The 25,822-nt window shown below is 44.4% G+C and overlaps 1 protein-coding gene across 4 annotated transcripts in view; it reads left to right on the top strand.

Moving 5' to 3' along the window:
* The first annotated feature begins 1,154 nt into the window (after positions 1–1,154).
* Positions 1,155–25,822, top strand: part of LOC147022955 (uncharacterized) — an 84,573-nt gene continuing 59,905 nt past the window's right edge. For 3 of the 4 annotated variants that reach the window (XR_015059965.1, XR_015059966.1, XM_085887951.1), the window contains exons 1-3: positions 1,155–7,689; positions 16,106–16,231; positions 22,798–22,899. Coding sequence is in view for 1 of the 4 variants with exons in the window: in XM_085887951.1 (XP_085744077.1) it covers positions 22,841–22,899 (59 nt within the window). In the remaining 3 variants the exon portion in view is untranslated. The remainder of the gene's footprint in view (positions 7,690–16,105; positions 16,232–22,797; positions 22,900–25,822) is intronic. The other variant, XR_015059967.1, reaches the window with a different exon arrangement.

Here is a 25,822-nt window from a genome sequence, read left to right as displayed (position 1 = left end):
CTCCCGTTTGTCCGTCTGTGAGCACAATGTCTCAATAATCTGTGGACGCATTGGGACCAAATTTGGTGGATGGGTTCGATGTGTGACGAGGACTAATTGATTCGATTTTGTGGGAAGATCCGGATTCGAGAATTAAAAACTTTTTGAAGTGATTCTTCACCATTGTGAGATAGGTCCAAAACTATGTCTAACATGTCAAAAGGTTGTGGATGAGTAATGACAAAAGTTGGTAGATGAGTTGGGTAGGTGACAAGAACAAGCTGATTCGATTTTGGTTCAAGTCCGGATTCAGATCAAGCCCATCAGCGGGATACAAAACGTAAACCATTCAGCCTAGATGAGGTACGCGCTCTACCCAACTGCCGTCCAGTTTGTGACTTGCAAAATCGAAGATTTTTCAAGTATGTTCGTCAGTCGATTTTGTTATTCTGTCTGTCTGTCAATCGCCGATAGGTCACAATTCCAAACCGATCGTCATGAAACTTTACCAAGTTGTCGAAGTAGTCTCAACTTAGAAGTCTTGATTTTGAGGTCAAAGGTCATCTTGAGGTCAAGTTTCTAAAATCGTCATTTTTCATCCAATTGACTTGAAATTTGAACAAGATTTGCAGATTGCGTCACCGACTTGGGAAACCAACTATTTTTAACATCAAAAGGTCAAAGGTCAACTCAGGTCGAATTTCTAAAGTCGTATTTCATCTGAAAAATCGTCAATTTTCATCTGATTAACCTGAAAATTAAGCAGTAATTGAATATATACAGGGTGTCCCAAAAAAATACAACTTTTCATCTGCAAAGAGGATGGTCATAATATATATATATATATATATATATATATATATATATATATATATATATATATATATATATATATATATATATATATATATATATATATATATATATATATATATCGTCTTCTTCTTTCGGCTACTCCCTTTAGGGGTTGCCACAGCAGATCATCCGTATGATCCGCATCGTGATTTGGTGCATGTTTTACGCCGGATGCCCTTCCTGACGCAACCCTGGTCGCCTCCTACGACACAGGGATAATATATATATATATATATATATATATATATATATATATATATATATATATATATATATATATATATATATATATATATTAAAAGATATATGGCTGGATAGAAAGCTGAAAGGTTGAAGTTTATTGTACCAAAGTCAAAATTGCCACCAAAATTTAAATTTTGGTATAGAATCGTCGTTTTCTTTTCGACCACATGTTCGACGTCACCTCCACGTTGTCCGATCACTGCCTGCAAATGCGTTGTCATGTTCTCCATCACTTTGGGAAACGTTTCCTGAGGAATGTTCTTGATTTCTCAGTGGATGTTTTCCTTCAGGTGATCAAGAGTCTGAGGCCTAGGGTTTCCATAGATCCTGTCCTTGAGATACCCCCACAAGAAGAAGTGTGGAGGAGTAAGGTCAGGGCCACTCAACGTCTTCGTAGAGGGAGATAAAGCGGCCCTCAAAATGTTGGTTGAGAAAACGCCTTGTTTCCCTGGCTGTATGGGGCGGTGCCCACATCCTGCTGGAACCACTGGGTTCTCATCTGGATCAGGTTGTTTCTCCTACGGGCCTGAGTACGTAGCTCAGGCAGATAGAATTCCTGAATCATTTCGCGATAGTTCCTCTGGTTTACCGTGCAAGTGCGTCCCTGGTCATCTTCAAAGAAGTATGGACCAATTATCCCATACCAACCAACCGCCACCCACGTGGTGACTTTGAGAACAGTTCTAGGCACCAGTTCAGTTGATGCATTACCAGGATTTTCGGTTCCCAAGTACTGAAAGTTTTGCTTGTTTACCTCCCCGGACAACTGAGCATGGCATTCGTCCGTCATGTGAAGTTTTTTGAGGAAGTCTGCATCTTCCTCCAACTTTCCTGAGAACCAATTTGCAAAGTCTAGTCATTTGCGTTTCTGTTGATCAGTAAACACCGTTTCCGTTTGAATTTTCTATGGAAAGGCATGAATGTCTTGGCGAAGGATCCTCTGAACGGTGCTCTTATGAATGTTTGTCTTGGCAGAAAGTCGTCGAATCAAATTTTTTTGGACTCTGAACGACCGCCTGTCTCACCATTTCCACATTTTCATCACTACGACCTGTCCTCTTCCAACCACTGTGACCCTTGTGAAGGTCACAGATGGTTCCCACATTGGTCAACTTTGCGATGGTGCACTTTATTGTCTGAAAGTTTGGAGCATGGCGCAAGTGGATGCCGAAATGTCTCGAGTAAAGACGTTGCACCTGTATGACACTTTTCGGCTGGTGCCAAAGGTCAACAATTTTCGTCCGTTGTTGTACGGTCAGTCGTGGCATTTTTCTGGCGCTTGCTTGGTACCAAAACAAACTTCAGGTTCTCTGCAACAAGAAATGAAGCATTAGTGACAAAATTACTGCTTTTTTAGGATCAAACGAAGCATTTTAAAAGTTGTATATTTTTTTGGGACACCCTATATACATACATACATACATACATACATACATACATACATACATACATACGTGTCAACGTATGTATGTATGTGTATGTGTCATTGTGTGTGTATGTGTGTGTGCATGTGTCAATGTATGTATGTGTATATGTCATTGTGTGTGTGTGCATGTGTCAGTGTATGTGTATGTGTGTCAATGTATGTATGTGTATATGTCATTGTGTGTGTTTGTGTGTCATTGTATGTGTGTATGTCATTGGGTGTGTATGTGTGTGCGTGCATGTCAGTGCATGTTTCAGTGTATGTGTTTGTGTCAATATATGTATGTGTACATGTCATTGTGTGTGTGTGTGTGTGTATGTCATAGTTTGCGTGTGTGTGTGTGTGTGTGTGTGTGTGTGTGTGTGTGTGTGTGTGTGTGTGTGTGTGTGTGTGTGTGTGTGTGTGCATGTATCAGTGTATGTGTGTCAATGTATTGTTACGGCTGTGGAAATTCGCATTACACCATAAAGGGCTGTAGGTGAGATATCTTGATAGGTGCATGTGTAGTTAGCCCAAGCCAGTTGTATAGAGGGAATTTATGCGATTCATCCGGGCTGCGACGCTTTGAGTTAGCCATTTTTTCTGTTCTATCTTTATTTTGAACCAACCACGTCTCAACCGCCATCACACAACAACCACGCCACCGCCACCATCTACGCTCCCACATCATCGCATCACTGCCATTCCCAAACGGCACCATAACCATCAAAGCACCACCGAAAACCCTCCACCACCTCACCTCTCTCCTTCTATGGCCATTCCGGCACCATCTGTGAACACTGAACGTCGGGCTGTCTCGGGCCCGTTCGGCATTTGGTGCCGAGCGCACCGAGCCACGAGCGCAAATGGCGGCCTTTCCGAGGGGAAAATTCAGATCAAAAACGCTACACACCCACTTCTCCTCCGTCCAATTAGCGAACGTGGGGCGGCTTGGCGCCGCCTCCAAGCGTGTGTATGTGAAGTCCGTATATGCAAATTTTAGGATCAGGAGAGGTTCACGCCCATTTTTGCCCGACCAATGGCTGACCGGGGGGGGGCGTGGCCCCACCTCCAATCACGTTCTGATCCTGAAATTTGCATATACGCTTCTCCTGCCGCCTATAAAAAGGCGAGCGCAAGGCGAAAAAAGAGAGTGGCAGAGTCGAGTCGGTCGGGTGAGGAGAGTGCGGAACTGAGAAGAGTTGCAGGAAGAGTTGAGTTCTGGAGTTGCCTGGAGAGGGTCGTCGAGAAGTGGCTGTTGGGGACGCGTTGCGTTGCGTTGCGTTGGTGAAGTTGGGCGAGTGAGAGCGGTGGAACTGCAGGCAAGGGAGCTCGGGTCCGAGGCAAGAAGGACGGCGGTCGGCGACGAGGTTGCGGTGTGGGATCGCTCGTCTCGTCGCGGGACCCAAGCCAACCAGCCACTCCCCTCCCCCAGGGTATCAACAATCTCCCTTTCCCCCGCGCTGAGATAGTGCAAAAGGGGGCCCCGTTCCCACCCCCCCCACACGTGGTGCCAACGAAACCCGCCAAGGAGCACGGAGTCGGGGCACAGCCGCGCGGCCACATTTGCGACTCGCCCGCCAACACGTCACGAGGACGCGGGTAGGACCCCCCCCCCCGGTCTCGCGGACCTGGCCGCTCCTCTAGGTCCCGCGCACATTTGGCCTACGGGTCTGTCTGCCTCCTGGTCTATGAGGGGCTTCTTTCCTTTGCTTTTGTGTAAATGTGTGTTGGCGCCGTCTGTGAAGTAAAACTCTATAAGTGTTGCCGTGTGTGCACGTAGTCGGTATTAACTCTGTGTCGTTGTTGCTTTTATTGTTTTGGTTACTTTATGTGCATTTTAACTGTATGGCTGCATATACGTGCTTTCCGTGTGCCGGGAAATAAATGTGCATTGTGTGAACTGTTTTCCCGTTTCGCTTCGTCTTTTCTCGAATTGAATCTCCATCCTGCTTCAGGTAAAGGGTTCGTAGTGGGTGTAAAACGCCCGGTAAATAATCTGAACCGTCGAGGTCAACGATAACACCGCTCGGTTATCCCGATAGTATGGAACGGGCCGCCCAAGCGGCTCGTGTCCGGAGTCGACCTGCGGCGAGGAACGATCACCCGGTTTACCATCCGCGTGGGTACTTAGGTAGGTCGAGTTTGGCGAACAACCCTATCCTACGCGGGTGGCCAATTGGCACGATCGTGGTGAGGTCGAAAGGCCCACCCGTGACTAGCTCCCGGCGTTGTTCCGGGAGGGTCCCTGAATTGTCCGTCCGGTGGGCGACGTGCCGCAATCCGAGTTACGTGGCCGTCCGCATGCTGGCGGGCGCGAATTCGCAACAGTATGTATGTGTATATGTCATTGTGTGTGTATGTGTGTCAATGTATGTATTTGTGTGTGTGTATTAGTGTGTGTGTGTGTGTGTGTGTGTGTGTGTGTGTGTGTGTGTGTGTGCGTGTGTGTGTGTGTGTGTGTGTGTGTGTGTGTGTGTGTGTGTGTGTGTGTGTGTGTGTGTGTGTGTGTGCTACCTGTTTAATATTTCACTGGTCAAGTTCATACATGGAAACAATCAGCATACACTATTATTGTAAAGAGATGCAGGGATGGACAGGGTACTATCATTATTTAAAACATGTTGGGATGATTTAACATGATGGATTTCTTGTGACCAGCCCTACCTAGTTTACATACTGTTTGGCATACCATCCCTTCCCTACGTACTTTCACATTTTACCTCTGCCAGCGAGGGTGGACCCTTGTCTGTCTGTTTGTATGCACAATATCTCAAAAAATTGTGGACACATTTAGATGCAATTTGGTGGACAGATTGGGGGTGTGACAAGGATGAAATGATTTGATTTTAGTGAAGATCCAGATCCGGCTACTAGAATTCAAAAAATTGATCAAGTGATTCTTCACCATTGAGAGATAGGGTTAAAAAAAAGATGTAAAGCACGATATCTCAAACAGTTGTGGACGGATTATGTCAAAACTCGGTGAATGAGTTTGGTCGGTAACAAGAACAAGGCGATTCGATTTTGGTTCAGGTTCGGATTCAGATGTGGCCGATCAGTGGGAGACAAAATGTAAACTGTTCAGCCTGGTTGGGTTCATGAACCCTACCGAGTGTAGTTCTAGTTTGAAATTATTTTTTAACTATTATTTTACCATCTCCACGACCTCCACAAACGTTGCTTTATTATTTTTATACACTTTACCATCTCTACTTCCTCTTTTGTTGTATGCAGCACATATGTCTGCAGGAAAGCATCATTTGCTGAGCCCACGGCCATGCCTGATGCCACTGATGCAATGCCATCTGTAGGTTGGGTCAGGAATTTGGAAATTGTTCATGGTGCCGGCGATAGCTCGCCTACTCTTCACGAAGGACATCGTGGGATCTTTAACGTCCACCAACTGATACCGGCAGATGGGACCCCCCGGTTTGACGTCCATCATCCAAATGACATCACACACATTGATGAATCGCCCAGCCTGTGAAACACCAGGACGACAGTTTACAGCTGAGTCGGGATTCGAACCCAGGTCGAGACAGATCAGAGGGGAGAATGTGTCTCTGCCAGTCCATGCACAGCGTGAGTCACGAGATTAAAATCTCCACCTTATCTTTGGCCTTCATGTCACCACGGGCCACAATACCAGACATTGCACATTTTGTTTTATTACTATAGATGAATCACTTGATACTCGAATGATGGCCCTTTTTGGAATGATTCACAGGTGTCTGAATGGAATGAACAGACGACTTTATAATGTGATAATCAATCATCTCCCCACGAGGCTTCTGTTTGTTCCTTGCATCACAAGTGAGTTTCCGTGATTGCCGCATCGTTTGTGGTGAACATGGCAGATAACCCCCGAGGCCTCTGCAGTTTCCCCTTCCATCTTTAGGCTTTCCGGGAGGTCCATGATGGACTTGGCTTATACAAGATGGGTCCATTTGTTCGTTTGTATTTACCAACCTCGTCTTGGCTGAACGGTTAAGTTGGCTGGTTGAAGGTCTAAGGGTCTTGAGTTTGAGCCCCCTTTACGTAACACCAGGTGGGTTGACTCAGCCTGTCATCCATCCGAGGTCGGAAAAATGAGTACCAGCTTACTGGAAACAGGGGGCACTGCAGCAGTGGCAGAGCTGCTGTTCTCCCTGCAATGATGCAACCAGCAGCCTTGGGCTGCATATCCGAAATAATAATAATAATCATCATCATAATAATTGTATTTCCAAAAAACAATTCAATCTGCAAGGTTAGCCTTGAGTTTACCTTCGATTCGGATCAAAATCGACAAATAAGGTTTTCAATGTGTAGTGCACAGTCGTGGGCAAAACAAGAGGTTATCAGGACAGGTAACCAATTTTAAAAGGGAACTGCATTTTAAAATAGCTCCAAAGGAGGAGTTGAACCAAATGTTTAAAGTGAACAATTCTTGTTCAAAATTTAACCCTCATGTATATGTATGTACCATCCGACAGGGGTAGACATACTGAGAATTAGCAGACAGTACAGTGTCAGGGAGCTATAGGTAAAGCAAATAGGGTTTCAGGTTGTATTCGGAGGGGGGTCATTTATACATCGAAAGAGGTGGTGTTCACATTGTACAGGGATTTAGTGAGGGCCACATCTAGAATATTGTGTGCAGTTTTGGTCACCACAATTCAGGAAGGACATAGTTGCCATGGAGAGGGTTCAGCGCAGGGCTACGAGATTGATTCCGAGCCAAGCGAGACTCAGCTGGGAGGAGCGGCTGAAGGAGACAAGGCTTCTTCAATAGAAAGGAGGCGGTCACGAGGAGATATCATTTGTGTCCAAGGTCAAGGCTCATGGAAGAGATGGAACACTGAACGGATGAGGATGCAACAGAAGAAAAGGAGCAGTAGAGAGGGAGAGAGGAGAAACACCAACAGCAGAGTTGAAGGTTAAAACGGAGGGAGATTTGGACAAACAATGGGTGTGGAGAGGAAATAGAGGTAAGAATGCACACGGTGGACAGAAGCAAACTCTCAAGAAGGAAAAACTGGAAATTTGGAAGGAGGTGGGCTTGGGGGTTTACTGTGGGTACGGAAGATTCTCGTTTTGGATCGAGGATGATCTGAGATGGTGGTGAACAGCTCTCTTGAAGACTTGTAGGGAAGAATGAGGTTGAATAGGAGAATGTGGAAGTTGATTCCACAGGTGGGAAAAAGAGGAATGAAAGAATGAAGGTGAGCAGTGATTCCGGATTTCGGGAGTTTCACCAGAATGGATAAGTGACAGGACAGAGGGCCACAACCTTGGAGTAAATAGAGGGGAGTTGGGAAGGTAGTAAGGAGAGGGTCTTTCACCCAGCGAGTATATTTAATGCCGAGAATAGTCTTACTGGAAATTCAGTCGATAAACTGGTAGTTTAAATGAATGTGTTGTTGATGGAGTTCAGCCATGATGGGAAAAGTGGTCTCCTGTGTTAAAGTTCCTTGTATTCTGATAATTTATGCAGTGAAGTCTTTACATGATGTACGGTATCTGTACGTGACCATGCGGTCACACAAGGAGAGTGTATCATCTCAACGAGGTGAAGATCGCAGCCCGTTATCGCAGCTACCGGCTGAACAAATCACAAATTCCTGTCCTCTGCAGTTGACCGACCGGCAGGGATAATGACAGAGGGCAGCAGGTTCACAGACTGCCAGAGGGAACAGAAAGGCAAAGACATCACAACATGAACAACTGAAAAATCTGAAAAGGAAAGGGGCTGGAAGGGAGGAAGTTGGAGGAGGATGGAGGGGGATGGTGTTTCCGAAAGGTCAGTGGGAGTTTAAGAGAGGCCAATAAAAACAAATAATGCATCATCATCATGTACCATGCGTTATACAGGTCGGTTCTTCCGAAGCAGTTTTGTAGCGAGGATTATAATCATGGTCGGGTAGCCCTTCTGATTCAGGAGGTTAGGGCGACGCAGGAACTCTCCTTCTCTTGAATGACACCGTGGGATCGATAACGTCCACCAACGAATTAATGCTTGAACATGGTACATTCAGTTGCAACGTTATTCCGATGGACGGCACACACGTCCATGGTTCATCCTACCTGCCACAAGCTGTGCCACCGAAACTGGGGGTACCCACCACAAAAACTTTTTTGAGGGGGGGGGTCCACCTATCATTCCCCCTGGAGGGAAATTTGAACAGCCAAATTTTATATGAAGAAAGTTTGATTGACATATGTGGAACTATAACATGGGCTGTATACAGTGGGGGGGGGGGGGGGCGCATTCTCTGGTTGGTCTTTCCAGATCCAAAAGCATTTTGGATACAATTTCTCCAAAACGTTCATTTAGTTAACACACAAATCTCGACCACTGTTTTCCCTTTTAATATTCAGTCCTTACGTAGTTGCACCACTTGATGTTGTGACGTCGATAATAAATGGCTTGACGTAATGACACGACTCCACGGTGAACCTTATATGGTCATAGATGCTGCTTTATAACAACAGTTATGGGCCCTTAATGGTGAGTTAAAACGAGGGTTTTATCTCACAATACAAAGGGGGCTTGGCTCAGAACTTAAATGGCTCAGAATTGATTACCCTCGCCCGAGGAGAAGATATTGCATTTGGGTTCGTTTGTTTGTTTGTTACTTACGAAATCTAAAGATTTCGTAAGTATATTGATCACTTCCGGACTCTGTGTGTGTGTTTGTGTGTTTGTAGGCATGATAACTCGAGAATGGAAGAAGCTACCAATGTCAAATTACACCACGTGATTCAGGAGGGTGATGGCTAGCGCTGATTAGATTTTGGTCAAAATCGGTTTTATGCCGGATGCCCTTCCTGACGCAACCCTGGTCGCCTCTTACGACACAGGGATATGGTACACCTACAGACGTCGATTGGTGGGGGACGGGGGACATGTCCCCCCCATTTTTTATCAAGGGGGGGACAACATATCGATTGCCCCCCCCCACTTTTTTCATTGAACGTAAGTTACGTAACACAAAACGAGCTGCTCTAGTACAACCAGGCCGAGATGCTCCTCAAATACAAGAATAAATTTTTTAATCTCTATTAAAGTTTTATTGGTCTATTATAGTTCTATTAAAGATGATAGGTTAACAGTTCAACATTGAGAATCCGTGCTTCCCAAGCCATGGTCTCCCACCAGCCAAACGTCCATAGCGACATCACTTTTTGATCCTTCGATGTCGGCTCTTCCTATCATTGCGAAGCAGAATTCGCCAAGCGTTGGATTGTTCACCCACTAACAGGGAATGTGGCCTGGACATTTTGAGGTATGTTGGGACGTTTTCGGACTGTGGATCTTCCATTTTATGAGTGTTTAAAGAAATAGTGGCTTCATGGCCCGGAGCGCCACGCCTCGGATAGTGTTAGGCCGCAACGGCCCGGGGCCCCTTTAGCGACCAAAACAGTTTATTTCACCTTTGCGGCGGTTATGTAAATAATTTTTTCATCGGTACTTGGACTTGGGGGAGGTATAGACCTACAAAACGAGAGGTATCATTCGGTCGTCGGACTTATGAGGATTAAATTATAGATTTTAAAAGGTAGCTGTTGAAAAATATGCAAAATTCACCTCAGCGGTTCGGACAAATGAACGGAAAATTATTTTTGAATTCTGTTCTCTGATTATACAGTATCTATAGGGGAGTAATGAGATTACCTCGAAAATCCGATTAAAAAAGGCTTAGGCTTAGTCGCTCAGCTGCGGCTTGCAATTTTTACAAGGAAAAATAACGTTCTGGAAGGAATTTCTCTTCCTCCATCATCCGAATAATTTTCCGTTTGCACGAGGACAAAGACGAAGGACAGACCGACAGAATAAGGTGTCTCATTAAACTGTGTGATTTAGAATGATTAAATTAGAGATTTTAAATGCAGCGTTGAAAATAAAATCGAGGATTGTCAGCTTCTTCTTCATCATGTCGACCCCGCAACGGTTCTGGGCCCTTTAGCGACCAAAATGGTTTATTTCACCTTTCTAACTTGTATCGCACTATACTTAAACAAAACGTACGGGCACGCACTATACTTAAACAAAACTTACGGGAATGCACTATACTTAAACAAGAGGTACGGGCACGCACTATACTTAAACAAAACTTACGGGAATGCACTATACTTAAACAAGAGGTACGGGCATGCACTATATTTAAACAAAACTTACGGGAATGCACTTTACTTAAACAAGAGGTACGGGCATGCACTATACTTAAACAGCACGCACTAGTGCAAATGATGAACGTATTTACAAATCAACAAACTATGTACAATAATTGGAAAGAAGAGAGTGCACGTCCGGATGGCAACCGATCTTAATCCCTCGTCTCCTGGTCTCGTGGTTTGTGAGAGGTAATGAATTACATAAATGTTCACATTACAACTGATTTTAGCTCATTCCTTTGGTGAACCCTTTTCATGGCATGCAAATCAAGAACACAATCTTTAACGACGACGCTAACTATGAACCAATAATATCATAATCATCTCACTCAACTTTAGCTCATTGGTTAATTAAATGCAGATGAAATAAAATGATGAATATTAATAATCCCAGGTAATGAAATACCAGGGTATCTGACCCTAACCAAAAGTAATAAAAGTAATCAGTACATAGTCGGGAACGAAAGGTCCTGTCACACCTTGACGATTTAGTCAACGTATGCCTGACATATGCAAAATTGGGCTAAAACGCCGGCACACGTCGAATACGTTATGGGTAAGTTTGTATACGTTAAGAGCACGCTGGCATACGTCGTAGAATGCTGGCATACATCGTAGTACACTGGCAAACGTCGTAGTACGCCAAGCTGTTAGACAAATTTTCCATGCTTGAAATTTCCCGAGGTATGCCAGCGTATGACTCCCACGTTCCACATAATGCTGGCCATAAGTTGTAGGCACGTTACGCGATCGTTGACACACGTCGACACACGTTACTTGTAAGTTACTCATAAGTCGAAACACGTCGAGGTAATGTTTAGCGTACCCGAAACTTATTTCTAACCTATGAGTAACGTGTTGTAGGCACGTTACGCGATCGTTGACACACGTCAACACACGTTACTTGTACGTTACTCATAAGTCGAAACACGTCAATGTAATGGTTAGCGTCAGTGTTCCAGACTCCCTGTTTTGTTTTTTTTTCTTCGGTATGACGGTGATGTTGACACTTCGATTTCTAGTGCGGTTATAATAGAATATAATTAATAGGCTGCCGCTCAACGATTTAAATCATAACCGCACTAGAAAACGAAGTGTCAACATCACCGTCATACCGAAGAAAAAAAAAACCAGGGAGTGTGGAACACTGACGCTAACCATTACATTGACGTGTTTCGACTTATGAGTAACGTACAAGTAACGTGTGTCAACATGTGTCAACAATCGTGTAGCATGCCTACAACTTATGCCAGCATATGTGGAATGTGTGTCATATGACGAGTGCGTCGAGAAATTTTCAACATGCTGAAAATTCCTCGATGTACTCGACGTATGCCAGCGTGCTCTTAACGTATACAAAACTTACCCATAATGTATTTGACGTGTGCCAGCTTGGTTCGGCAATTTTTTGATACGTCGGCATACGCTGGCTAAAACGTCAAGGTGTGACAGCGGCTTCACACTTTGATGTCGAGTGCGGTTATGATTTGAATTGTCGAGCTGCAGCCTATGAATAGCCTACGCCACGTGATCGTCGGCGATACGCTGCCGCGCACTATGCATAAGTTAGACTATCGTTGGGCATAGGTTGTGAACGCCAACAACACGCTCAGCATTCGTTGATATAAGTTATCTATATGTGATTATAACGTTCTGTGTATGTTACTAATACGTTATGCATACGTCCAACACGTTATTATATGCCCAAAACTTTTTAAAAAACATCAATAGTTCAGCGTATGCCAGCGTTTTACATACATTTTGAGACCTTGCCATACGCTGGCTAAAACGTCAAGGTGTGACAGCCCTTAAGCGAGTAATGGAATGCTAAATTGGGAGCTCAGATGCTAAATTAAGAACTGAACTCATATCGGCGCTCTTTTAGTAATACATGTGCTACGCAAAGATTATCACATGTCAACATTGTGCCTGGAGGTATAGTGACCGAGCCAAAAGTATGTTGACCTCAAAAATGCCCTGTTACGCAAAAATAACCCTTATAATTCACATGTCAAAATGTATTCAACTGAAATGTAATTCCCTTCTCGTTTCATAAAGGATATGGATATCAGAAAGTTTTTCGCGACAGCATCAAGTCACACATCTCCGACCACTCTCCTGGAGCAATCAAGTTCCCAGAAAGAGGTGGACGATTCAAAGGAGAAGATAGCAGAAAAGTGTGCATGTGCGAGTACTCGGCCTAATTTCCCAGATCAGCCTTTTCAACCTCATGATGTCAGTTGTATCCCAGTCCAAATACTGCCAAACCGAAAGTTGAAGTTTCAACAACAGTGGTTCAAAGATTTTCCATGGCTTCATTTTGATCAGAGCATCGGCGGTGTACTCTGTCACACCTGTAAGGACGCTTTTCGAGAAAAACTTACCAAACTTGCCCGCTGTGCAGAAGACGCATTTGTCTCAAAGGGCTTTCGGAACTGGAAAAAGGCTACAGAAAAATTCAGACAACACGAACGATCAAACACACATAGGATTGCCTCTGAAAATCTGAAATGTCGCAGAAGTCAACTTGGTGTCCATGTGCAGCTGAGCAGCAAACTGCTAGAAGAGAAAAGATCTGCATGGTCAGCACTTCTGAAGATTATCACCTCACTGCAATATTTAGCCCGACAAGGTTTTGCAATTCGTGGGAAGGATGCCTCTGAAGGGAATTTCAAAATGCTCTTACAGTTGCGGGCCGAGGATGATGTAAACCTCAAGACGTGGCTGTCATGGAAGACGACGTTCACAAGTGGAGAAATTCAGAAAGTAGATGGGGGTAGCGGAAGAGGGAGGGAGTGAGGAGGGGAGGAGGGGGAGGAGCGGGAGTTTCCAGACGGTCCTTTTGGAGAGAAATCGTGAGAGTATGAGATTTGTCAGGATTGAATGACATGTTCTAAGTGTTTGACCAGCTTGTGATTTTTTTCAAGTTCTAAAGAGAGGGAAGAGCCTGCATGCTTGTCTGGAGGATGAGGCATGTTACAGCAAAGGGTGGAGTCATCAGCAAATAGATAAAGAGGATTTTCCAGAGTCAGAGAGATCAATTATGAGCATGAGGAATCAGACTGAGCCAAAAAAACTTCTTCGGGGCACTCCAGCCTTGACAGGGAGAGGAGATGAAAGGATTCCGTTGAGTGTCACACATTCACTGAGAGCAGAAGGAAGTCAGTCAACCACGTGTGGAATTGTCGTTGGATCAGAGGGGAAAGGGGGGGGGAATTAGGGGCATGCAACCTATGCAACTGCATGGGGCCCCGAGAGAATAAGGGGCCCCCAGATGACATGGAGGCACAATCTTTCGAGATGGGGCGCCCGAGGTTGGCCTCTCATTTTACCGACGAAACGTATCACCTTGTGGGAGGTGATAAACACAATGCAAAGGGAATGCTCCATATCAAGGGAAGAAAGTACTGTGTCGTAATGAATCGGTTAAAAATGTTTTCCCTGATGTTTAACTCGACAGGACAACAAGAAAATTAGGGGGTGAGGTGAGGTTAGCGACCCCCAGCGGTGCTTAAAAGCGGAAATAGGTAAACAATGGGGGAAAAGGGTTAAAATCACCCGAAATAAAAAAAAATTTCATTACACAAGGGGCAGAACCAGATTAGGGTCCTCGGTCTCGCACGTGCTGGGGTGTGTTCCATTACCCATCAGCTTCTTGCGTGCGTTTGTGTTGACGGCTGGCGGTGTCGGGTGAGATTAGGAAATTACCGTTATTATAATCGCATAAAAATAATTTGAAATTTATCTCCGGAAGTGGCCACAGGGAGGGGATCACATTATTCTTTTTATTGCTGCCAATGGTTGTACTGCTGTTACATTATTATTTTGCAACGCTGTAATTTTAATGTTATTATTATTATAATTATTAATATGCTATTATCATTATTCTTGTAATTAATTTGGACATTTGAAGTGGCCTTGGAAAAATGCCTGATAAGGGGGAACGACGCTCAGGCTGCTATATATACACCTTTCGAATCCAGAAAGAGGTAATGAAACCAAAAAAGGACTAACGCTGCCTCTGCCTTGGATGCCATAGGCAGACAGTTTGTAGAGCAAGACGAGATGCCAGACTGTATCAAAAGCTCAAGACATGTCCAGAGAGACGGCCCTGATCTAATTTATGACATTGAGGGCCTCCATCCATTGTTGGGTAAGGAGGAGCAGAATGTCCAAGGTGGAGTGACCAGGTCTCAAACCAAATTAGTGATCTGAGATGATGTTGAAGAAAAGGAAGTATTTCATATCAATTGCAATAATTATCTTTAGACCCTTTAGTCTAAAGATAGTAATCTAAAGTTTAAAGTTAGCTAAAACCGATATACGTATAGCATGATATCTCAAACAGTTATGGACGAATTCAGATGAAACTTGTTGGACAGGGTGTGTGTGTGTGTGTGTGTGTGTGTGTGTGTGTGTGTGTGTGTGTGTGTGTGTGTGTGTGTGTGTGTGTGTGTGTGTGTGTGTGTGTGTGTGTGTGTGAGATAAGGACGAATTGATTCGATTTTGGTGAAGCTCTGGATCACATGAGAATTTTTTTTAATTTTTAAAGTTATTCTTCACCATTGAGAGATAGTGCCAAAAACGATATGGAGAATGATATTTCAAAACGTTGTGGACGAGTTATGACAAAACTTGGTGGATGAGTTGGTTTGGTGACGAGAACAAGCCGATTAGATTTTGGTTCAGGTCCGGATCCAGATTCGGCCCACAAGACAAACTGTTCAGCCTGGTGGAGGTATGCGCTCTCCGAGTGCTGTTCTCATTTAAACTTGCAATTATTACTGAAGGTGGCAGTAAAATTAGCCTGTGCCCAAACACACACAATGTTTGATCCGTATTGCTTTCGCAATTCAGAAAAAAATCTGGGAGATAAAGCGAGAGAAGGATAAAGTCTTCCAGCACTTTTGAGCCCTGTAATCCAAAAGGTCACATTAATCCGCGAGTCACAGAATGGTAAATTTTCAACTGGACAATTATATTTCCCAATTGTCGATACACTAATAAATAAATAAAAGGTTCCAAAGTGTGTGAAATGACGTGTAGAAATTGTGAGGTTTCCGGAGGACAAGGCGCCTGGGTTGCGCATGCCGATGGGACGCAATGCGTGGATAGCCGAAAATGACCAAATTGCTCCGCTCCTCCTTCATTTCCTTTTATTTCATTTACTTAATTTCGATGCTGGTCACCACTACCGCCGAGCCTGTTGCGTGTCAAACATAATTTTTGTGACGTATTCACACTAGGGTCGATTGATTTTGTTGAGTTCAATACTCTGACACTGGACAAGAAATTAATAATATTTTCACAATAAACTTCATAGCCTCAATGTGCAATGAAAGTGGCCTTCTGATGATACAATATAAGCAGGTGGTGAATGTAACACCTGTATGATCCATTTGTTTTTTTTGCTTCTGCACCCGTTTGTGAAACTGCATTACCCATGCCTTCCCTTTCTATTAGGAAATGCTCTAGCCGCCATCTGCCACACTTTCCCATGAGTCACGTTCCACTTCCTTCGGCCTGGCACCGTGATGAAACACGTGAAAGGGTTCACCTCGGACATCAACAGCTTGCCTATGGTAACAGGTGTGCATTGCCCTCCGGTGCGAACACGCGATGGCCTTTCTACCAAATTGCTCGTTTAATGTCCATCATCAGGGACACTCGGCGGTTTTGGTGGCAGAGACTGACACGGGACGATGCATTTAATCAACTGATGGTTTAAACCCTCTGGTGAAATTGAAGGGTTTATATACAGTGTCATGTTTGGCCCTGTTCAAACACTCAAATGACAAGATGGTATTCATAGAATACACTTTACCCCATGCAGTCTTGAGAAGGATTTGGTGCAAGGTAACTCCACTGGAACTTTAGAACCATAAGAACTGGAGGACCCTTGAGAATCCGAAGAATCTTGGAGACCCCAAAAACTTTTCAGACCACCAATACCTTGAAAACCCCGAAGATCTTTATTCTCGTTCAAGGCTGATAATGATGCCAGAATAGATCGCTAAACTATAAATTGGGAGATCGTTAAAACGCCAAATTGTACTCCTTCTTGCTCTTTGCTTTTTCTTTTTTTTAAAACCAGCCGAGCACAATAAAGGCTGAAGTTATTACAATGATTCTAATTTCGAACGTTTTCCAATGTATACGCTCAATATGCGCAATATCAAATGGTCATGTAACATGTGGGAAAGTTTAAATTTCCTCCGTTGAACAGTTTTCGATGAACGCCATTAACAACATGCAGACGCATACGTACGTGATGATTGCTTAACCCTGCTTTTCGCTTCACGAGCACAGGCTGATTACATCCCCCCTTCACCCATCACCAGTGTGACCACTCCTCATTTTCATAAATGCCAAGGTGAGCCAATGAAAAAAGCCAAGAATTCACAAGGTTTTGGAAAAGCGATGATAACAGAAAACTTATACAAAACCAAGACGCCAAGGTGAACAACGAATAGCCAAGATCTTGTGAAAAAAGCCAAGGAGGGGTCACACTGCACCCCGCCCCTGCTCCATCTCCTCTTCTACTTCTCCTCTCCAACAAAGTTTCCCTCCTTTGCTCCGTAGCGATTTCCCACGCTGGTTAACGCAAACTCTTCTCCACTCCCAGCCGTTAAAATACGTCGTTTATCTTTTCCGCCTACGCAGACTAACATGAGCCTTCACAGAGACTCATATTCCGCTGTATCTGACAATTCAGACGTCCTTTCTGGGGCCTCTGCTGACGCGGAAAAAGGCGCTTGGGAACTGTATAGGATCACTCTCTCTTGGCAGGTGGCTTATATCGGGCACAAAGGCAGCTTTCAAATCCACCACCGCATACCGTCCCCTTCAGTAACCTTTGTACAAAGTTAGTCACAACTGAAATCGTCCCGGGGTGAAATCAGAGCGTTTCCAAGAGAGGTTCCACGACGTCTGCCAAGTGGCAGAAATAATTGTACGTTAATAGCAGTATTTGGGCAGATAATCTGTGCATAGACACGACACTCTGGGTACAATGGCTAATGAACAGGTGGAGGCCCCCATAAACCCCAACCCTCCCATGTTCCTCATTCCTCCTTCCCCTGCACATTGCGACAAACTCAATTCAAAAAGGGTTCCCATCGTTCTTTCAACCACAAGCCTTTTTACTTGGAAGGGGTTGGTTGGTTTTTAGCTCATCTACGACGAAGTAGATACGAGCTGTTCAAGCCACAATGATGTCCTTCAACCAGTCAGTCCTTCCTTCCGTTAGTCAGTGGGTCCATTAACATCTTAATTTTTTTTTCCATACTCCTCCGAGGCAGCTCAACAGATCGTTTTGAAACTCGGCATGATGATTCATGGCATTGATGTGCAAATACTAATGGAGCCCTTTTTAAAATTTATATCCAGGTGGTCAGATAATTAGCAAATTAACTCTAATATAAGGTGATCTATGAACTCTTGTTCTTGTTCTTGGTGCTTTTGCCAGTTTTACATGAAAGGATAAACTTGCTTTGACCTGTCATCATATTCATAGTGTCTGTGACCCATGATGCCGTAATTATACTAACTCATCCATTCCTAACAATGCCACTGTCATAACATTAACCTTCCATCAAAAAAGTTTGTTCAAAATATCAAAATGAACATTCCTTGCAACATGGTTTTATGATTTTATTTTTAACATAATGAAATACCAGCCTTTGTGAAGACTCGTGCCCATCTGCATCGGCGAAAAAGTTAAACAATGGATTTTATTCACTGAAAGTTGATGAGAGTATGTGACCTGACATGCGAGAACGAAGTGTGGATAGCATTGGCCCTTTTGGCGGAGCAAAAGAAGGAAATGTATGTGTGTGTGGATGGAGGATTTTATAGTTGGTAGTGTTGGGTATGGATCAAAGACTATAGGGACCGGATTAAAGGTCAGGGGTCTGAATCAAAGTGACTGAATCAAATGTCAAATGTCTATTGTGGGTTTGTGGGCAAAGAGGATTGGGCAAAAGTCAAATCATAAAGTGGACACCAGATCAATATCTCCTGGCTTCAATCTGCCAAGGCTGGGGTAAGGTATAATTTTGCTAATTATTGTCTGGATTATTTGAAATACGGACATGGCAGGGATACAACACCATTTTTACCATTGACCTCTGTATAATCCAGAAATTGACTCTCGAAGAAATTGTTTGAGACACCCCAAAAGCATAGCGAATGTTTGGCAGCACCTTTTTACCAAATTTCATCTCTTTCAACTCAAATACAAGGAAATGCCAAAAGAAAAATAATCTTGATCTATGTGCTGATGACTCCACCCTCTGCTGAAACGTGCTTCGTCCTTCAGCAGCAGCCTCTTCCCTCTCTGCAGGCCTTGATAGAAACACAAGCGCTGCACCTCCCCCCCCCCAACAAAAACAAAGATAAACAAAACAAAGCCTGGTGATGTCCCTGTCCCATTCTTCTCCTTACCCAAGTGAAATCCTATCCTACTATCATGGAGTACGGTAGTAACATGGAGTATGTTAGTACTCCATATAGAGGAAGATACGGGGAAAAATGGCTGCCCATTCAAATGTATACACAATGATACACTTATAAACTCCTATATCGTGAAATCATGAGCATTTAAAAGCCATAACTTTTATTTTTAAGCGTTTTCTGAACTACCAAGACTTAAAAAGACGCCAGAATACGTCGCTAAAGTTCCACGAGAGATTGCCAAATTACCAATTTGTACTTCTTCTTTTTCTTCTTCTCTAAAAACAATGTAAAACTGTCACCTGACCTAACTCAATAACTGCTGAAGCCATGATGGTGATTCCAATGTGAGGAAATTACTTTGTCTCTGGGTTAGTGCACACAACCCAAAATTAAAAAAAAACCATATATAGTGGGGCAACTTAGCATAACAATTGTGCATTTTGTGAGGAAAGCACCAAATTTGGGACACAAGTAGCCTATCATATTCTGAACAGATTTAGATATTGGGCCATCTCAAAATTTTTGATGGCAGTGGAAAATGGCTGCCACAGCCATCAGCGGCTGAATTTGAGATGGCCCAATATCCAAATCTGTTCATAATATTGTTGCGAATTCGCACCCGCCGGCATGCGGTCGGCCGCTCGACTCGAATGGCGGCCACCTCGCCCACCGGAACGGACAATTCAGTCGTGACCCTCTCGGACCAACGCCGGGAGCTAGTCACGGGTGGGGGTTTAACCTCACCACGATCGTGCCAATTGCCCACCCGCGCAGGATAGGGTCGCTCGCCAAATTCGATCTACCTAAGTACCTGCGCGAATGGTCGACCGGGCGATCGCACCACGCCACAGGCTGACTCCGGACACGAACCGCTTAAGCGGTACGTTCCGTGCTACAGTGATAACCGAGCGGTGTTGTGGTCGGCCTCGATGGTTCTGATTAATTATCGGGCGTATTAAGCCCACTACAAACCCTTTACGTGAAGCAGGATGGAGGGTCAATAAAGAAAAGACGAAGCGAAACGGGAAAACACTTCACACAATGCACATTTATTAAGCGACACACGGAGAGCACACATATACAGCCAAACAGTTAAAATGCGCATATTAGCAGTAAAACAAAAGAAACAATGACGCAGCGTTACTACCGAATACGCGTACACACGGCAACACTTATACAGTTCTACTTTACAGACGGCGCCAACACACATTTACTCAAAAGCAAAGGAAAGAAGCCACCCTCATAGACAAGGGGGCAGACGGGCCTGTAGGCCAATATGCGCGCGTGACCTGAAGGAGCAGCCAGGTCCGCGAGACCAGGTCCGTGACGCATTGGCGGACGAGCCGCAGATGTGGCCGCGTGGCTGTGCCCCGACTCCGTTCTCCTTGGTGGGTTTCATTGGCACGACGTTTGGAGTGGGGTGGGAACGGGGCCCCCTTTGTTGCACTATCTCAGTGCGGGGGAAAAGGGGGAATTGTTGATGCCCTGGGGGAGGGAGAATGGCTGGCTGGCTTGGGTCCTGCGATGAGCGATCTCCCACCGCGACCTCGTCGCCGACCGCCTTCCTTCTTGCCTCGGACCCGAGCTCCTTGGCCTCTTCCCACAACTCTCCTCAGCCTACTGCAGAACCCAACTCGATGCCTTCGCTACCCGACTCCACTCTCTGCCACACTCTGCCCCTGCCACACTCTGCTCTCCAACCAAAAACTGACTCTGTCATGATTTGCCTTGCGCTAGCCGTTTTATAGGCCGGCAGGAGAAAACAATATGCAAATTTCCGGATCAGGATAACCTTGGGGGCGGAGCCATGCTCGCCAATTGGATGGAGGAAAAGTGGGCGTTAACCTCCCCTGATCCTAGAATTTGCATATATCGATTTCACACCGACGCGCCTGGAGGCGCGGCCAAGCCGCTCCGCGCTTGCTAATTGGACGGATCAGAAGTGGGCGTGTAGCGTTCCTGATTCTCCCTCGGAAAGGCCGCTATTTGCACTCGCGGCTCGGTGCGTACCGCTGCACGAGCCCAAGACAGCCCAACGCTCAGTGTTCACAGGTGGTGCGGGAATGGCCGTAGAAGGAGAGAGGTGAGGGTGGTGGAGGGTTTTTCGGTGGTGGTTTGATGGTTATGGCGGTTGAGACGTGGTTGGTTCAAAATAAAGATAGAACAGAAAAACGGCTATCTCAAAGCGTCGCAGCCCGAATGAATCACTTACATTCCCTCTAAACAACGGGTTTGGGGCTAACTACACATGTGCTTAGAGTTATCTCACCTACGGGCCCTGAATGGTGGTTTGCGAATTTCTACAGCCGTAATACTATGATAGGCTACTCGTGTGCCAAATTTGGTGCTTTCCTCACAAAATGCACAATTGTTATGCTATATTTAGCTAAGTTGCCCCACTAATAAGACATTCATCGTTTTATTACAAAAAGAAATCAAACGTATATGTGGACTCAACCAAACCAGGCCAGGATCGTGGAAGCGGGAATAATGGACAATGGACAGAACCATTCCAAAAGAGAGACATATCCAAACCATCACCCCAAATTCACTGAAGCAAAAGTATTAAAACAATTGAATAACATAGATGGATTTAATCGATACCAAAATAACATAATATATGAAACATTAAGCATTTCATTACTTACAAAAAATGGCAGAAACAAGAAAAATGAAACATTAAAAAAACATGTAAAAACAGAGGGATGAAATCTCAAAAAAAAACAACCAAACAATGTAGAAATGACACCACATTACGATGCCACAATACGACACCACAATCATCTTATAGATTACCATCACGACATCTTTTGAGATTTTACTTCTGTTGTGGGATTATGATGGATGAAGAAGAAGAATAACCATGAAGAATGACACCACATTATGATGCCACGACACCACAATCCTGTTATGGTTTAGCATCACGATATCTTTTGACATTTTACTTATGTTGTGGGATTATGATGGAGCAACATCAAAAGATATCATGATGCTAAACCAGAAGAGGATTCCATCCATCCATCCATTGGAACCATACTCTGTGCAGAGCATTGGTGCAGCCTTATCAGTCTCCTTGACTAATGGGCACAATCCTGGACGGGTCGCCACCCCAACACAGGATGATACCAGCAAGATGGCACTCATTTTGCTGACTTCGGAAGGATGACAGGCAGTCAACCCCACCTGGTATGAATTCAACAGCTGAATGGGATTTGAACTCAGGATCTTAGGATCCCAAGCCCACCACCCTCACCATGAAGCCAACACCAGGCATAGAAAAGGAATGTGGTGTCATATTGTGGAATTGTAATGTGGTGTCATTCTTCTGCTTTTGTGCACCAATTAAATAAATAAACCAAACCAATATATTGAGTTCATGTGGTGTTGATAAAGCACAGGCATGATGTACCAAATGGCCTCCTCCAACATCCACGTTCCTTGTATGTCCTTGTATTTTTGTTCCCCTACCTGTTCCCATGAGACCCCTACCCTCCAGTGTTTTTCCGACCACCCTTGTTTCTCTTTCTCTTCTCAATTTCACTCACGTCCCCTGTGTATGTCATGCATAATTTTCCCCAAATTTCATGATCTCTGCATTTTTATTTTTCCTTTATGTAAAGCATTCAAGTATTTTTGCTCCATCTTTACACGGAGCAACCAAATAATCCTTGTGCCCCGACCAACTCACCATCCCCAAGGACAATTCATGAGTTGGTCACTTGATATGTGCACTGTGTCTAAATGACCCAACTTTGGAATGAAGAGAGAAGGGCAGAGAGGGAGCCTTTCAAAACTCAGAGGTAATTATTTCGTCCACTTTTATGTCTGTGACATTGGATGACGAGCTAAAAGTCCACCTGGGAGGTTTCACTTTCAATGTTTGAAGTGCGGACTGTATGTGTACAACATGTTGATTTTGGCTTTTGGAAATGTTTAACTACGTCGTCAATAATTTGTGAGGTGTGCATTTGACATGGCGGTCAAGAAGGCAACACGGAACCCATGTAGTTGTTTTGTTTACACCTGGCGAGGACAGTATTGAGGGCAATCGAGGACGGTGTGTATAAGTTAATTATTGCTGATTGACACACACCAACGTCTGGGAATGAGTTATTCTGCAATCCCAATCTGTATAGACGAATGCATTGGAGTGTTTGGTCTTCTCTTTGATTATGTCTGTGCCATATCCTGATGCTATATGGACTGTGCCCGCTGATGGACCTCTGGTAGCTTCTACCTGTTGCGGCGTTCAAACCTGGGGAGTAACTGCTGAAATCTATCAATCTGGGTTCTTCCCGACATCTTTGTTCTTTTCACACTTCTTTCTACTTTTTTCACATTTCTCTGTTCTCTTTATTCATTCGAATTCTTGTGTTGTTTTTTTTCTTTTCTTTTATCTCCTTTGCTCTGTATTTCTCTTTATCGATCTGTCTAAGGAAAAGTGAATTATTATAGAAATTTTTCTGTAAGGCTCACTTGGCTGCGCTTGGATGGGTTTTAGGGTAGTGGAGTCGCGGCTGAAACCCGAATCCCATTCAAGTTCCTTCTGATGACTCCAATGCAGTCTTTGGTTTTACCTTGGATTGGTGGACATTAAACATCCCACGGTGTCCTTTGGAAATAGAGGTGAACTATTTGCCAGCACCCTGGAAAATTCCAAATTCCTGCCTGAACCTACTGAGGGAATTGCATCAGAATTGTATACACGTGTATATATATATATATATATATATATATATATATATATATATATATATATATATATATATATATATATATATATATATATATATATATATATATATATGTATATACAGGGGGCTGCAAAAGTAGGTATACAGTAAGGAATATACCAGTATATCATTACTGTATACCTACTTTTGCAGCCCCCTGTATATATATATATATATATATATATATATATATATATATATATATATATATATATATATATATATATATTGCTGGGGGGTCGGTGGCGAGAACGACCACGAGGTGGGGAAGTTTATGCTGTCTCCCAACAGACTCCCCGGAATGTATAGGCCATCGCTCTGGATAACTCCGAAGCTGGTGGGTCAATTAATCGACCGTGAAACGCCAATATCTCGACTGCGTGGCATAGGGTTAATTGTCCAGATCCAATATACCTCAGTCACCATGCAGTCTTGGCGACCGGGGATTCACACCCTCGAACATCTGGCCAAACCGGATCACTCTACCAGCGACGGTCGAGTATCAACTTCCACCTCCCAACTCCGGCGAGGAAGCATTCGAGCGGGCCTGCCCAGGACGTTCCGGCTGCGATGTACCGATTACCGGGGATGAAACTCCGTGTAAACTCAGACCCGGACCATGCTGGACCAAATAAAGAAAGGATGGAAATGAGCTGGGAACATTTCTAATAATTTATTTACAGTAAATTAAAAACAAGAGAGGCGAGACTTAAAGCGAATATTCAATGCAAGTATTTACAATGGGCAAAAAAACACTTATGCAATTCTACTTACAAGACGGGCCCAACACACTCAGACACACACACAAATGAAAAGAAAATCCAAGTTTCTTTATTTGACCCTCCAGCCGATGAGTGAGACGAGCTGGGGGTCAGAGTTCGGTGGGTACCTGACCGTTGGAGGGAGGGCGTGCTCCGCGATGCGGCACCTGACAAAGATCGTTCGTCCAGTCCCCAGTCGCACGTGGGGGACTCGAGGCTCGTGGCAGAGTTCGGGTAGCAAATAATCGGGGTCCACGGAAGGGGGTCAGGGTCGCTCTGTCCTTCCTTGTAGAGGGCCAGCAGAGAGACTTTCGCCGCCTCGATGGCCCTCTGCTCAACCCTCGTGACAGCAAAAACTCCTTCGTAACAGCAATGTAGACCTCCTGCGATCACTCCTCGTAATCACCCCTCGTAGCCACCCCTTCGTAGCAGCAAAAACCCTTTGTGCACAGAACTCCTCTTGCACTGAACTCTCTCAGAACCCCCAAAGAACTCCCAAAGAACCACAAAAGAACTTCAAAAAGAACTCCAAAAAGAACTCCCGCTGAGGACGGTGTCGGTAATTTTATGGACCTCCCTCAGTGGGGAGGGGCCTTGGTGAAACTGATGTCACTGTTTGCCCTGATTGGACGGGGCTCCCAGGGGTCCACCCTTTCTGGGCGGGGTTTCACCCATGCCGGGAAACCCTGCCCCCCTCTCCACGCATGCCCATACTCCTCAAAAAGAAGTTACCAAGTTTGTGGAAGCCGAGAAGGAACTGCCAGAGATTCTGCCTCGGACAGCGAGTCGCCGGTTTGGCGAGTGAAGCACTTGTTCAGTGGTGTTGTCGGTTTGTTTGACGGTTTTTTGGATAGTTGGATTTAATAACCTAAGTAAAAGAAATTGTAACGCATGTTTTTGATCCTCCCACTAGACAAAAGGAAGGGGAATCTGACTACACACATACTTAACGGAATAACTGACTTTTGGGACCTGAATGTTGAGTGCTCATGGTTTCCAGATCCGTAACAATATATTGTTGCGGTTCTGGAAACCACATGCCTCCAAGGCAATGGCATGCATCATCCAGTGTTCCCCAGACAGTTATTTCATTAATATACGTGCAGTTAGGCCTTTCCCTCATGTCTAATAGGTCAAACGGGACAAAGTACGTTGTGTGGATCTCATAGTTCGGTCTGATTATATCTCTATCTTCATTCCAACTCTTTTCCTCTTATTCCTGAAATAAA

Source organism: Eptatretus burgeri, chromosome 7 (genome assembly GCF_056783735.1).
Source record: "Eptatretus burgeri isolate ZD-2024b chromosome 7, Ebu_testis_v1, whole genome shotgun sequence".
NCBI lineage: Eukaryota > Metazoa > Chordata > Myxini > Myxiniformes > Myxinidae > Eptatretus > Eptatretus burgeri.
This window is presented reverse-complemented; position numbering and strand designations above follow the sequence as displayed.